Below are 14,385 nucleotides of genomic sequence, written 5' to 3' on the forward strand. Positions count from 1 at the left end.
GAAAGAATGAAGGGCTAGTATCTTAGAGTGTATGTTATTAAAATAGAATAACATGGAGCATATAATAACACAAATCTCATTGTAAGAGTATTTTAGTCAATAAATATGAATTGAAATAAGAAAATTTTCGGATTTCAAGAGATAATTAATTATCTTAATTTAAAATTTTAAGAATTTGGATTATGATTTTCACATTTTAAAACAAATATTATTATTTAAAAGAATACGTTGTACGTTTGCATTTTTGACAAAATACATTTTCATTCTTGACAACATATCTTTTCATTCTTAATCAAATACGTTGTCATTCTTAAGAAATATAATTTTTTGTTCTAAGAATTAGGTTTTCCAATTTAAAGTTTTCGACTTTCAACATTAAACATCGACTTGAATTAAAAACCCAACAATCAAGAATTAAGCATTCAAAATCAAATTGAATAAAAAACCTAATGATCAAGAATTAAACATTGAACAATCAAGAATAAAATATTAAACCCCAAGAATCAAGAATACCAAATAAATTCCAAAACACAATTCTAAAACTATTTTGTGAGAATGATAAATATACCAAAACTAACTCTGATAACATTATTAGATAATAAGACATTCTTGAAAAAAATGATAAGTACAATGAACAATTCTCATGTAGAATACCAATAAAAAATAAATAATATAATAAATATTGGCAATTCGTAGAAGAATACATGTAACTCCTATTTTTTCAAATTAACCATTTGAATATTTAAAGATTTCAACGAAGAGGTTTTTGGTAAAAACCTTATGTAACTACGAGGTGGGATGATGACCACGACGTGGCCATGACATGTGAATAGAGAATCACATCTGGTAGGTTCCCACGACATGGCAAGAGGATGGCCACGATATGGTGGCTGTTGCAACCCAAGCCCAAGATTTAAGGGATTCTCCCATATTTAACGACCTTAACTCTTGGATTAAGTTGTTTTCCTTCAGCCTCCATCTCCCTATTTCGAAACCCTAGCCTCCATTCCATGGTTATGAGCCTGGTGGCTTGATCTTGAGCTTGTCTTCTTGAATTTTTGAAGCTTGAGAAAGAAGGAACGCCCTCTTGGTGCAAAGAAGCTAAGATCTAGCTTAGATCCTTCATCTTCTTCAGATTTCTGAGTCATTTGAGGTATAAAGCTTGTACTTTGACTTTTGTTCTCTTAGATTCAATTTATTTCCCTTTATGAATGGTTTTGGTCCCTTTCATGGATGCTCTTGGAGTTTGAGGAATTCTAGATCTTGTTATGTCCCTCAAATGATCAGTGGACTTCTGTTAAGTGAGAAAAGGGTTCATTTTTGGGATTATCTTGAGTCCATGCACTAGAACATGGATTTTGAAGGATTTAACAGACTTAGGGTTGTAGATCTTGCTTTGGGGTGATGTCCTAATGGATAAACTTGGAACTTTATCCATTAAGTCATTGGAAAAGAACCAGATTTGAAGTTATGGACTTTGATCTTTATGGATTAAGCTCTTAATGGAGAATAGGGCATTCTGCCAGCAACCATGATGTGCCCAAGGTAGGATCACGACGTGGTGGTGTCCTGCATCTTGGCTGAGTTGTCCTAACTTGACCACGACATGGCGAAGAGCCCACCATGGTGTGGTGACCGTTAACTTGGTTAACCATTGACTTTTGTTGATCGTTAACCGTTGACTTCCTTCAAGTTTAACCTTGGATCAAACTTGAAGGATTTGGGTTGTTGATTGAGGATTGATCTTTATTTGGTGTTAGTTGGTTCGAAGGATTGAACAATTCAAGGAGTGGGAGTGTTGTTGTGTTATTCTAGTGTTACAGTTCAGGTGAGTCTTCTCACTATGCCATGTATGAAATTGTATATCCTTGCATGATAGGATAGTGTACTGTTAGAGTACATGTAGGGTAGTTGACTAGGATAACTTCTTCTTATGTATGTGGTATATGGGAGACTTAGTGTCATGGTATGCTAGACTGGTAGGGTCTTTCCCGTTGATTGTATGATATTGTTATGTGTCATGTTTGATTAGGGTAATGAAAGCAATGGTTGATCGTTGAGTGGATAACCTAGGGGCTATAAGTAGTTTAAGTTGGATATCCCGAGATCTCTTGGTCTAGGCTTTCTTTCTTGTTACTTGTTTGGTAGTGGCTTTAGAGTGGGATTATTTGTACGACTGTATATTCGAATCTCAACTACATATGACTATGTATTCATGAGGTGGTTGTCAATATTAGCATTATCCCCGGTATGGATATGGTTCGAGCGAGAGGCCGATGTTAGTAGCACGGTTGAGAGCTGGTAGTAGTGGACAATTGAGATCTAGTATTTGTAGTGGCTGAGAGCCAATGGTAAAGTGCCAATAATTGATATGTATGATTGTACGTATGTTGCATGCTTGTGGATAAGGGATTTAGTAGATCGACGTTAGAGCCGAGGACTTTGTGTGGATGCATTGTACGTATGATGGAATATGTTGTATACTATGGAACTCAATGAGTTTTATGCTTACAGTTGTGGATAAAATGTTTTGTAGGTTGTTCGTGAGAAGAGTTCGGCGGACTGTACGCAGGCATCGAATATATTGGTTTCCGATGTTTTGTAATTTAACTCTGTCATTTTAAGAAAAAGGTTTTAAATTGTTAATCTATTTAAAATTAAAAATATCCTTGTAATTTTGGGACGTTACAATGCACTTTTTTCTTCAGAAACTAAATTGTTATCATTGCATTTTTCTGAAATCTTCAAAGAATTACAACAAAGAAATGAATAATCCTCTTAATTCCAACAATTCTTAAAAGAATACATTCCATTATTTCAAGATTACATTTTGTGTGTATGATTACAAAGAAGAACAAGGGATGGTCTCCAGGTTCCTAATGGTGGTGACGAAAGGTGGTTTTGGTGATGGCATAGTGATGGTGAAGATTTTGTATCATTGTTGTTGGTTAACCAAAAAGAGACGTATATTCCTCCCCGCTCTGATTTATATGATTTGAATATTACAAAAAGAAAAATGAAGATGAAAATGGTGGTCCGACTATGGTGTATGATGGTGGTGGTGGTGGTGGGGTCGTGAATTGTTGGTTAGGGTTACCATCACATAGATGGGAATAAAAAAGAAGAAGATGATGGTGATCTGGTGGTGACGTGTGATGAAATGGTGGTCGTCGATTATTGGAGTGGTGGACGTCGATCTGATACAGTGATGTATATTGATGGATATCGAGTGATGGTTGTAGATGGATACAGAGCCGACAAGAGGTATGGAAAGAAACAGAGGCATCTGATATACGATTGGAGAGAGGAAAGGAATGAGATATTTATGAAGATAATTAATTTGTTACCTAAATTAATGGATTTAATTAAAAAATGATTAATAAATTATTATGTTAAATTATCATAATCACCTTTTAAAATGATTCACTCACATTAAGTTACATATTCATACAGTACATGTCTATCTACTAGTGATTCTATTTCTACATATATAAATAAATTTTGTCAAACACTAAAAAATAATTTATCAATTTTTTACATTTTGGTATCAGATACGTTAATCCAAACCTTTTTTAAAATCTGTTTTGACATCGAATAAAATAATAATAACTTTAAATAAGGATTCTCAAACATCTCCATAGACAATCATTCACGCTTTAGTCATTGATAATTTACGTAAGTTACGAGAAATTCGTAATAATATTTTGAATATGACATGGGATGCAGGAAATTTCACATAAAAATAAATAATCAAAAAAATATTATTTAGTACTCATTTTGATTTAATAAATTGTATTGTGTATTTGTCTTATAATGTCGAATCATGTTCCATACATGTTGGTGATGTTACATTATATTTTTCTACTAACTTATCAAATATTTTATAATTTTTAATAAAACAATATTTTTTTAATAATTAACAATTAATTTTTCTATTATAAGTAGAGTTAGTTTTTTAACTAATTAGCTAAACCTTTGTTAAAATAGCTGCTACCAAACGTTTTATATATATATATATATATATATATATATATATATATATATATATATATATATATATATATATATATATATTCACAAAGGATTAAGGAATAGTAACTTTTTAGGGCTTTAGATTTTTGCCACAACACTTTGAAATTTGACAACTTTAGCCCCTGCCTCCACCTTCTATACTGCTTCATCCTGAAATATTTAATTTGCTCTATATCTATCGGTGGATTACTTTTGCTTCATCTCGTTTCTCTTTTCTGTCAAATACATCTTCACCGCCGCTATCTTCCAATGACCATCATCTGTGGTTTATCATTTATCTCGAATACATGTCCGAAATCGGAAATGAAGTCACTTGGGTTGGAGGCACCAACCTCATCTGGAGGTAGTACTGGTGACTGAATAACCCAACATCCTTTGAAGGGTTTGGTGGTACGGACTGTCAACGACAACGGCTATCAATTGCACCCTCCACTGCCTCTTCATGTATCTTTCTCTCTTTAAACCTAAATTTTCTCCATCTGTATCTCTCTACACACATACACACAAACATATATATATATATATATATATATATATATATATATATATATATATATATATATATACGGCTTAGATTTCGCTTGGAACAATATGAGTTCGTCTGCTTTAGAAGGTAGATCCTTCCAGAATCCCTAGCTTGGACGATTTCTTTATGGGCTTCCATATAAAATCTTCCATCCATTTCATAAAGGATCCACAACCCATATTGCAACTATCTTATAATTACAATATCAGTCCCCTTAATTCATTTAACATCTTTTGACCACAAAATTAATTCTAAATTAATTCTTGACCAATGTTAATTAAATAATATGATTTCTCTTTTAATATATTATTCAAATAATATATTAATAAACCATAATAACCTCTTTCTCTATTATTCATCCAGTCAAGTTGCTTCGGTGAAGGCAACCCAAAAGGACCATGCTACAACCGGGTCAAGTACACACCAAATATAGTTATGACTTAGACACCTAATCCAACAAAAGGTACTTAAGGAAATCTTTTATGTTTAGGGGATTGAGTTGGATTGATATTCGGAGCCAGGGACTATTCAGCTGCTTCCCGATATTCGAGGTGAGTTATCTTCCCGGTATAAGTGGGTCGAAGGCACCAATGTCGGCCCATTACTAGTTGTTTATAGTAGAGATGATTGTATTTGTGATAATTGTCTAGTATGCCACTATTTGTAGAGATTTATGTGCTTGTACGCTATGTTATTATGTGGTAGTGGTAGGATGGGTGAAATAGACCCCGTAACCGGTTAATATAAACCGGAGGGTAGGTCGGGCACCCAGATATACCTGACAGTATGTTATGATATGTTGTTATGTGGTAGTGGTAGGGATGAGATAGACCCTGTAACTGGTTGAAATAAACCGGAGGGTAGGTTAGGGCACGCAGATATGCCTAACAGGGTATGTCGAGCACCCAGATATGCTTGACATGGGTAGGTCGGGCACCCAGGTATGCCTAACATGGGTAGGTTGAGCACCTATGTATGCTCAGCAGGGTAGGTCGAGCACCCAGATATGCCTGATAGGGTAGGCCGGGCACCCAGATATGTCTGGCAGTATGTGATTATGTGTTATGATGGGGGAACTCACTAAGCTTCGTGCTTACGGGTTTTAGTTTTGGTTTTAGGTACTTCTTCTTCGAAAGGAAAGGAGTCGGCATGATCGCAGCGCATCACACTATGTTTTTCCGCACATGAGATCTTTGGGAGTTGTACTATGATATTGTTTTACTATGACATGATATGGTTTTTGACACTTGGTTTTGAGTATGATTTGGATGATGTTATGAGACTACCATTTTTATAGTATTACCTAATTAAAAATGGAATTTTTGGGATGTTACATCAACTTTCACTTGCAAGTTGTTGATTTAAGGATTTTGTAAGTCATGATTCATAAAGAAAAGGAAAAAAAACCCTATGTTTGTGCAGAACGCATATGTAACAACTGTTGATCCATGTGGTTCAAGCACAACATGAATCATTCTAATTTCTCCTACACAAGTCACATTTGGGTATACATATAAAATCTTCTTAAATTTCTCAATTCGTAGATATCCTTCTTTGGTAGATTCTTTCATGATTTTTTTTTTCAAGATTTAACATTTGTTTTTTAAGTTGATGATATGTATTTCCCATATATAATGAAGGTACCGTGTTGCTGATATTGAATGTGTATAGGATTTGTCTTCATCAGAAGGGATAGGTGTTTTACGTTAATTATTTGGTAATTGTACTTAACCACATAAACATATTAGGGATATTTACTTTCATTTCTTTTTACCACAATATTGTAGTTTTAGTTTTTTTTTCTTATTAAGGCTTTCTACTTCCATTTTTTAGGACATTATACTCTATTCAATCTATCCAATTTTAGGAGTATCCAATTGTTTTGTATTTGGATGACATTTATATTGATAATAAAAGATAACAGGGAAATACCATTCTACTCTCTTTTGGCATCGAGTATTTTAAGGGGTTGAGATATTTTAAGTTGGTCGTCGAAGCCCATTCAAACCTATGTCAATGACACCGGGGGTTTCTCCTAGTTTTTTAATGGACAACTAAATACACTCTTGAATTTAATCAAAAAATGTAAATTAAGCTAGTCTATCAAGCCGTTTATTCTATTTTCTAAAAATTAAATATTTATGAACAATCTTTGTTTCTAGAAGACCTACCAACATTGTATTTTTCTTTTTAAAAATATTATTGTGATGTTGTAATGTTTAGGGAAAAAATCATTATAATTTAATTTCTTTTAACATCTTCATTCCCAATAAAGACATCAAAAAGACACATTAAGACTGTATTCACCGTATGATCTTTACCTAATCCAACTCATTAAATTCTTAAAAACAGAAATAAATTATATTGATCGTCCCAAAAACTCAATCCATTAGTCCTCACACAAATATGGATCACCTCACGAGAACAATTTATGTGTGACTTGAAGTTCTTTGAATTAACTTTATCAAATATATTGTCACCATAGCCTTATTAATTAGTATGCCTCATAACAAATCAACCAATTATTCAAACATATAATCTAATAAATATTTCATGACGAACTATATGCTTATAATATTTTAATTGATATCAACGATATATATATATATATATATATATATATATATATATATATATATATATATATATATATATATATATGGCAATGTATCATATTATGTCTTTTGATTTTTATTAGATTTGAGAAATATGTTGCATGCAAAGTTACAAAACATGAGAAACTGTGAATGGAAAATCAACATGTATTCATACCATTTGCATTTGATACGTTTGGTTTCCTCGCGTCGGATGTGATGAAGTTTCTTAATAAAGTACAACGAATCATGAATAGTTATGTTATGTCCCTTAGGTTGATAGATATACTAATAAAAAGAATTAACTTTATCATACAAAAAAGTTCAACGGCCTAACTTATTGCCCGTTTGCCTTCCTACTCCTTGTATCATGACCATTAAATTTGAATGAAATGAATCCAGTTGTTATACTTGACTAGTTTCATTTCTAAATGTGTTCATTTCAATTTTTTTTAATGTTTTCTTGGTAGAGACTTATTTTATATTCTTCTACAAATTCATTCTCACTTTGGTTTTCCAGTTTTTTACAGTGTTTTTTATTTTTTATTTTTTATTTTTATAGAACCTTTGACCGTTTAAGAGAAATAAATAATTTTAATTTTGGAGTATATAAAATATAAGGGCATTAAATATATACTAAATTATTCTGAAGTTTACTGTACTTGCGAATTTTGATGAGTTTGTGGAGTACAAGTAGGGCTATATCCAATTGTACTTGTCATGTAAATTGTATTCATTTGTACTAGTTGTAGCTCTCTACTTTAAGGTTTAATTTACGTTAAATCAATGTCCGAAACAAACTCTTGTTTAAGATAATAAATTTATATACAAATATTGTCTCGATGCGTGTCCGGCAAAACTAATTGGGAGCGGGTAACTTATAGCGGGTAACTTGTAGCGGGTAGCGTTTTGTTAAACGCTACATGAAGTAACATTTGGATTTAGAGTATTTTGTTTAAACTAAACGTTAGAAGTTTGTAGTGCCGAACGAATATTTATGTTCAAAACGAAGTGCCTTTTTAAACGCCTGAAGCTAGAAGCTCTCAAACGCTCCGTGCCGAATACGCCAATAACTTCTTGAGAAAATTAGAATAGCTTTTCAGTTAACTTATAGGGTTTATTTTTTTAATTTCTCTAGGCATATATATTTTACTAATTTTAAGATATATTATACTTATACAAAACAAATTTACAAACTACTTAAAAATATAGTATAAAATTATATTGGTATAAGTCCTTACGGATGACATACAATTAATTAGAGAGAGAAGCAACGGGTAAAATAAGCTGTATATCTTCAATGTCGCGTTACCTCGTCTCGCACAATACCATTTTGCCGGCGGAAACACCTATAACCTGCTATTATTTTTGGACGACTCCCTCCATCCTTAGGCTATATTTGGTGAGTTACAACCAACTTATAAATTATATTAATTTTTTTAGTTTTTTAATTTGTCATGTTTTTCAAACTAAAAATAGGTTATAAACTATATTTTTAAAAGCTAATTTATAGTTGCTTTCAACTAGTTTATAACATTTTTTTTCAAATTCTTTCAAATATATATTTTATTAAGAGTAAATTACAGTTTTAGTCCCCGTCGTTTGGTCAAATTCGCACATTTAGTCCAACATTTGAAAATTTGACAAGATGCATCCCTGTGGTTTAAAGAAATTACATTGGACATCCTTAATCCACTTAAAAAGACCACTTTACACTTACTTTTATATATTTCTTTTTCTTTTATATATATATATATATATATATATATATATATATATATATATATATATATATAACTGTTTAATTTTTTTTTATATTTTGTCGCTTACATTTTTATTTTATTTATTTATATTTTTTTATAATTTATATATTTTTTTAAAATTTTATTCGAACATATTTTTTAATGTTTTTTATATTTTTTCGTTTATTTTTTTAATGTTTATTTGAATAATTTTTCTAGTTTTTTTTTTGCTCGAATATATCTTTTAATATTTTTTTTGATCTTTTGTTTTTTTATATATTTGTAAAGCTTTTTATAAATATTTTTTGTATAAAAAATATAAAAATGTTAGTTAAATGAGAATATAATTAACAAATATTAGGTATATAATTATTTATTTTAATTGGATTATTGTATAGGCTAACCGAAATTCAAAACGAGTGTCAATGGCTTCGAACTCAATTTTTTTAGTTTTATAATTTTTTTACATTTCGTTCCGAATGGAAAATGCTTTTTTTTAAAAGGCAGAAAATTTTATAAAAAAAAAAAAACCTTGCAAGAAGCTAGGAAAAACACATTACAAGAGAAGTGTAGCAAAAGCAGGTTTATGGAGCCAATCAGTCCAACTAAGCTTAGCTTTCCTACATCTATTGGAAATCCAAAAAAACGCCCTCTCAACAACCTCATCAAAGATCATGGATTTCCTATGAGTGACCGTTCCGAATACAATGGAATTTCTAAAATTCCATAAGCACCAAAAAGTAGAAAAAATAACTGCTTCAAAAGCCTTTCTCTGCCTACCCCTAAAGAGGACTGAACCATGCCAAGAAAAAAGATTAGTAATGGTGAAATGATCAAGAGGTTGAACATCCCACCATATAGCAATACGACTCCATATATCAATCAACTCCCTGCATCCTACAAAAATGTGATCGACAGTCTCCATAACACGAAGGCACACCAGGCATAAGTTGGACTGCAACTCCAAACCACGATAGGACAATCTCTCCCTAGTAGGAATACTCCCATCCCCAATCGTCCAAATAAGAATGTTAACTTTAATAGGGACCCAATTATTCCACCTAGTTTCCGATCCTGTAACAGCCGGAGTACTAGAATCAATAATAGCACGAGCAGAAGAGACAGTGAAAACATCAGGCACGTCACCAAGCTAACCCAATCTGTCAGGTCTATCCTGCAAGCGAAACTTCATGACCAACTCTAGAAAAACGTCCCATTGGGATTGCTCAATACCACCCCTTGGGGCACGACGAAGAATGTTGGGATCCCATCCTAAAAGAAAGCGATCTTTGACAGAGGCGACTTTATGAATATCTAGAGCATAAATCCTGTGAAAAATAACTGCAAGAGGCAAATCATCCAACCATTTGTCATGCCAAAAACTCGTTGAAGCACCGTCTCCCACCCTAATACGACGCAGGGAAAGAAGATCAACCCCCTTGTTCCTGAGGTTGGAAATCATACGGATAAGGTTGTTCCAAGGTCCCGACGGATAACCACAAGAAGGTAAGGAAGAAAGCCCCCTATCTTGCCCATATATAACTTTGACAACTCTCACCCACAACACGTTAGGATAATGAAAGAACCTCCAATGCCACCTAAACATCAAAGCTATGTTAAAAGCAAAGATACTTCCCACACCAAACCATCCAACCTCTTTTGAAGCTAGAATTTTATTCTAACTGACCCAATGCATCCTCTTCTCATCCAGCTCAGCACCCCAAAAAAATCTAGCCCTCAGAGATTCCAAAGTATGAATAACCGTGAGAGGGGTAGGGAATACCGACATAAAATAACTGCCCAAAGAACCAAGAACAGACTTAAGCAGAGTAAAACGTCCACCAATTGAAAGACTTTTAGCCTTCCAAACTGCAAGTCTACTACAGAATCTGTCAATAATAGGAGACCAAGCATTCACCCGATTCATATTCTGGCCTACAGGCACCCCCAGGTGAATGAATGGGAGAGAATTGGAAGCACACCCAATGCAAGTCACAACCTCCATGACCTGTGAAGAATTAACCCCAACTCCAATTAATTTGCTTTTTTGCAAATTAACTTTAAGACCCGAAGCCATAAAAAAACACCGGAAGATACGAATAAGATGTCTAGCAATATCCAAACTCCAGGGTGACAAAAAAATTGCATCATCAGCATAAAACAAGTGCGAAATCACAATGTCCCCAATAGAGATTCCTGTAAAAACATTGGCCATCCGTGCCCTCTCCAAAGCCACATGAAGACCCTCCATAGCTAAGATAAAAAGAAAAGGAGAAAGAGGATTGTCCTGCCTCAAACCTCTCTGAATCTGAAATTCTTGCGTAGGCGACCCGTTAACCAAAACCGAAGCTCTAGTTAACATTTCCAGAATACACCCACACCACTTATGGCCGAAGCCCATATATTGCATAATTTCAATGAGATAGTCCCACGAAAGAGAATCATAGGCTTTTTCAAAATCCACTTTAAAAATCAAAAGAGGATTTGAAAAATCTTTACACCAAGCAACCACCTCATTGAGAAGGAAAGGCCAATCTAAAATCTGTCTACCCTTTATGAAAGCAGACTGCTCCAAGCTAACCACCGAATCAATGACCTCTGCCAATCTATTAGCAAGAAGTTTTCCAATGATCTTATATTGACACCCAATCAAGCTAATAGGTCTAAAGTCACTAACATTCTTTGGGTCTCTGATTTTAGGGATAACAATAAAAATGGATACATTGCAACCTTTAGGAATAGACGAATGACTATAGAAATGCAACACAAAAGCCACCAAATCATCCTCCAACACATCCCAATATCTCTTAACAAAATAAAAAGAGAAACCATTCGGTCCTGGATCTTTGGAAGAGCCACAATCCCAAACCGCCCTTTTTATCTCTTCCCGAGTGAAAGGGGCCTGAATAAAATGGATCTAATTCTCCGAGAGAGAAGGAAAATACGACCCATCAGTCTTAGGTCGAGGCCCAGAATGAATCGAAAAAATATTATGATAAAAAATCCGAAATTCTTCTTTCACCCGACCCGGATCATCCACCCAAACACCATTACTAAACACTCCACGAATGGCCATCTGGCGCCTCTTGCGGTTAACTGTACCATGAAAAAACCCTGAATTCTCACCCCCCCTCAATACCCCACTGAATCTTTGCCTTTTGAGCTAAATCAATATGTGAAAAGTGATCTAACTCATTTAACTCCTTCTGAACCGATACCTGTTGTTCCCGAAGGGAAGCACAACCGTCATCAACCATGAGACGAGTATCAATGGAATCTAGAAGATTCTGTAACTCCTTTCTTTTAGAACCCAACCGATCACGAGAAGAACAATTCCAAGCCCTAATGTTAGATTTAATAAATTGCAATTTTTTCTTAAAATAACCTACGGGTGATTAGACTCAATAGCTTGAACCCAAGAACTCCAAACCACATCATTAAACCCATCCATACCCAACCATGAATGAAAAAACCGAAAAGGTAAAGGGCCGTAATCAACCATATGCTCCAAAAGAAGAATTGGTCGATGATCAGGAATTTTCTTCTCCAACACCAAGCCAGTAAGATGAGGAAAATGGCCCAGAACACCGTCCGACACCAAGAATCTGTCCAATTTACTAAATTTTGACCCCCATTTATTACTCCAAGTTAATCTAGCCCCTCCCAAGGGAATATCCAGAAGATCAGCATGCTCAATAAATTGATTGAACAAAGTTGCCGTTGCCAAATTATACTGTGATCCCAATCTCTCCGATTCATCACGAACTACATTGAAATCTCCCATAATGATGCATTCACCAGAAAAGGAAATTATCATTTGAAGAATTTGCAGCCAAAGATTTTTCTTCTTATTAACCTCTTGAGGAGCATAAACAACAATAAAAAGAAACTTTAACCCCGACCGCTTCCAAACCGCCTCAACCCCAATGAAACAGTAAAAAATAACCACATTTGAATGAAAAATAAAATTCGGATCCCAGATAGCAATAATACCGCTCGAAGCTCCACGAGAAGGAGACACCGCGTGAGAAAAACTATTGTTATCCCAAAAAGAACGCGCCACAAACAAGTCAACATTTTCCATTTTCGATTCTTGAATCGCCAAAAAATTCACTTTATATTTATGACAAAGAGAACGAATCCACACTCGCTTATCTCTTGAACCCGCTCCTTGTATATTAATGGAAAGACAATTCATGAAACTACTTTTTCGTGCACGTGACCTTTGACAATTTCTTTCACCCGCTCAAAACATTCATCCATATTATAACCTAACGATCTTCCAATATCCAATGTATTTTGAATTTCATTCAGGAAGGAATGATTATTGAAGGATCCTTCAGAAAAATATTTATTAGCCTCGAAGTTTGAGAAACCCGGAGGGTGAGAGAAAGATTCCTCCGAATTAGCTACCCCCGACATTCTACCAAAACCTCCAGAAAAATCCACTGGAGGATCTCGCACACGGAGAAACGACTTGGTGGCAACTGTATTCGAAGAACACATAGGAGTACACATACCATCCAGACCACAATCAGCTGCAAAATGACCATCACCGTCTGTAACATCCAAAAATTTTACGCCAAATTTAAACTTTTTCAATCATAAATAAAACCAAATAGTATTTGTTTACAAAATGTTTTCAATCATTATTCATCAGAGTGTCCCAATAACCAGATCATAAGGATGAGGAGCGGTACGGTCACGCCTTCGCCTTGCCATGATCTCCTGAAATACCTGAAACAATAAACTGAAAACTGTAAGCCCGAGGGCTTAGTGAGCTACCCCCAAAATACCAATACCCCACTGATAATATCATATCAGTAATAAACAATCAACAACATGCATACTGGGCCATCGGCCTGACTGGACCGCCCTGCAGGGCCTACAGTCTATCTGAATCTGAATCTGTCCCGAGCCTTCGGCATAACTGTACCGCCACGTGGGCCTACAGTCTCCCCAGACCGCTCATAGGGTATGTTGGCCTTCAGCACAAAGCAGGACCGCCTCAACCCAAGCAACAAACAAATAACCATGTGCGCATAACTAACATATACTGGCATATACAAACATCAAACATATCTATCTCACGGACCACTAAACATAGCAATCTCTCATATCTAGAGCACTGACCTAGCAGGTCACTAACATATCAATCCCTACGGATCATAATAGCATAACATATTGTCTATCCTGATTCCGATCTAACAGATCATATCCACATGTAGCATACCATAACAATAACAACTAAAGGGCCGGCCTTGGTGCCTTAGACCCTATCGATATAGTGAGGATAACTCACCTTGCAGAAGTCGACTCGGTAGATAAACTTCAACCCTCGGATCACTGCCACAAACTCCACCACCTATTTCCATAGTATGAATATACCCATAAGTCCTCAACCTTACAAGGTACTCCATAAACCTACTAGTCGACCCTTGGTCAAAGTCAAAGTCAACAGTCAAGGTCAACAGTCCATGTTGACCTTGAC

At 34.7% G+C, this 14,385-nt stretch overlaps 1 protein-coding gene across 1 annotated transcript; it reads right to left on the bottom strand.

Moving 5' to 3' along the window:
- Nucleotides 1-10,044: 10,044 nt before the first annotated feature.
- On the bottom strand, nucleotides 10,045-12,978 carry LOC145130722 (uncharacterized). Its single transcript, XM_079065497.1, has 5 exons — nucleotides 12,284-12,978; nucleotides 12,113-12,236; nucleotides 11,917-12,057; nucleotides 10,715-11,796; nucleotides 10,045-10,492 (listed from the first exon to the last, which is right to left on the bottom strand). Exons 1-5 carry the CDS (start codon nucleotides 12,976-12,978, stop codon nucleotides 10,045-10,047), a joined length of 2,490 nt encoding a protein of 829 aa, XP_078921623.1.
- Between the last annotated feature and the right edge of the window lie 1,407 nt (nucleotides 12,979-14,385).

Source organism: Lactuca virosa, chromosome 8 (genome assembly GCF_052849685.1).
Source record: "Lactuca virosa cultivar CGN04683 chromosome 8, Lactuca_virosa_CGN04683_v6, whole genome shotgun sequence".
NCBI classification, from domain to species: domain Eukaryota; kingdom Viridiplantae; phylum Streptophyta; class Magnoliopsida; order Asterales; family Asteraceae; genus Lactuca; species Lactuca virosa.

What these genes read in the sequence shown, in the direction of transcription:
- LOC145130722 (XM_079065497.1), bottom strand. Translation starts at nt 12,978, where the DNA reads ATGGAAAATGTTGACTTGTTTGTGGCGCGTTCTTTTTGGGATAACAAT. An exon ending in GCTATTGAGTCTAATCACCC is followed by an intron (nt 12,237 to 12,283) that starts GTAGGTTATTTT and finishes ATCTAACATTAG; the next exon opens with GGCTTGGAATTGTTCTTCTC. An exon ending in GGACGTTTTACTCTGCTTAA is followed by an intron (nt 10,493 to 10,714) that starts GTCTGTTCTTGG and finishes TTTGATGTTTAG; the next exon opens with GTGGCATTGGAGGTTCTTTC.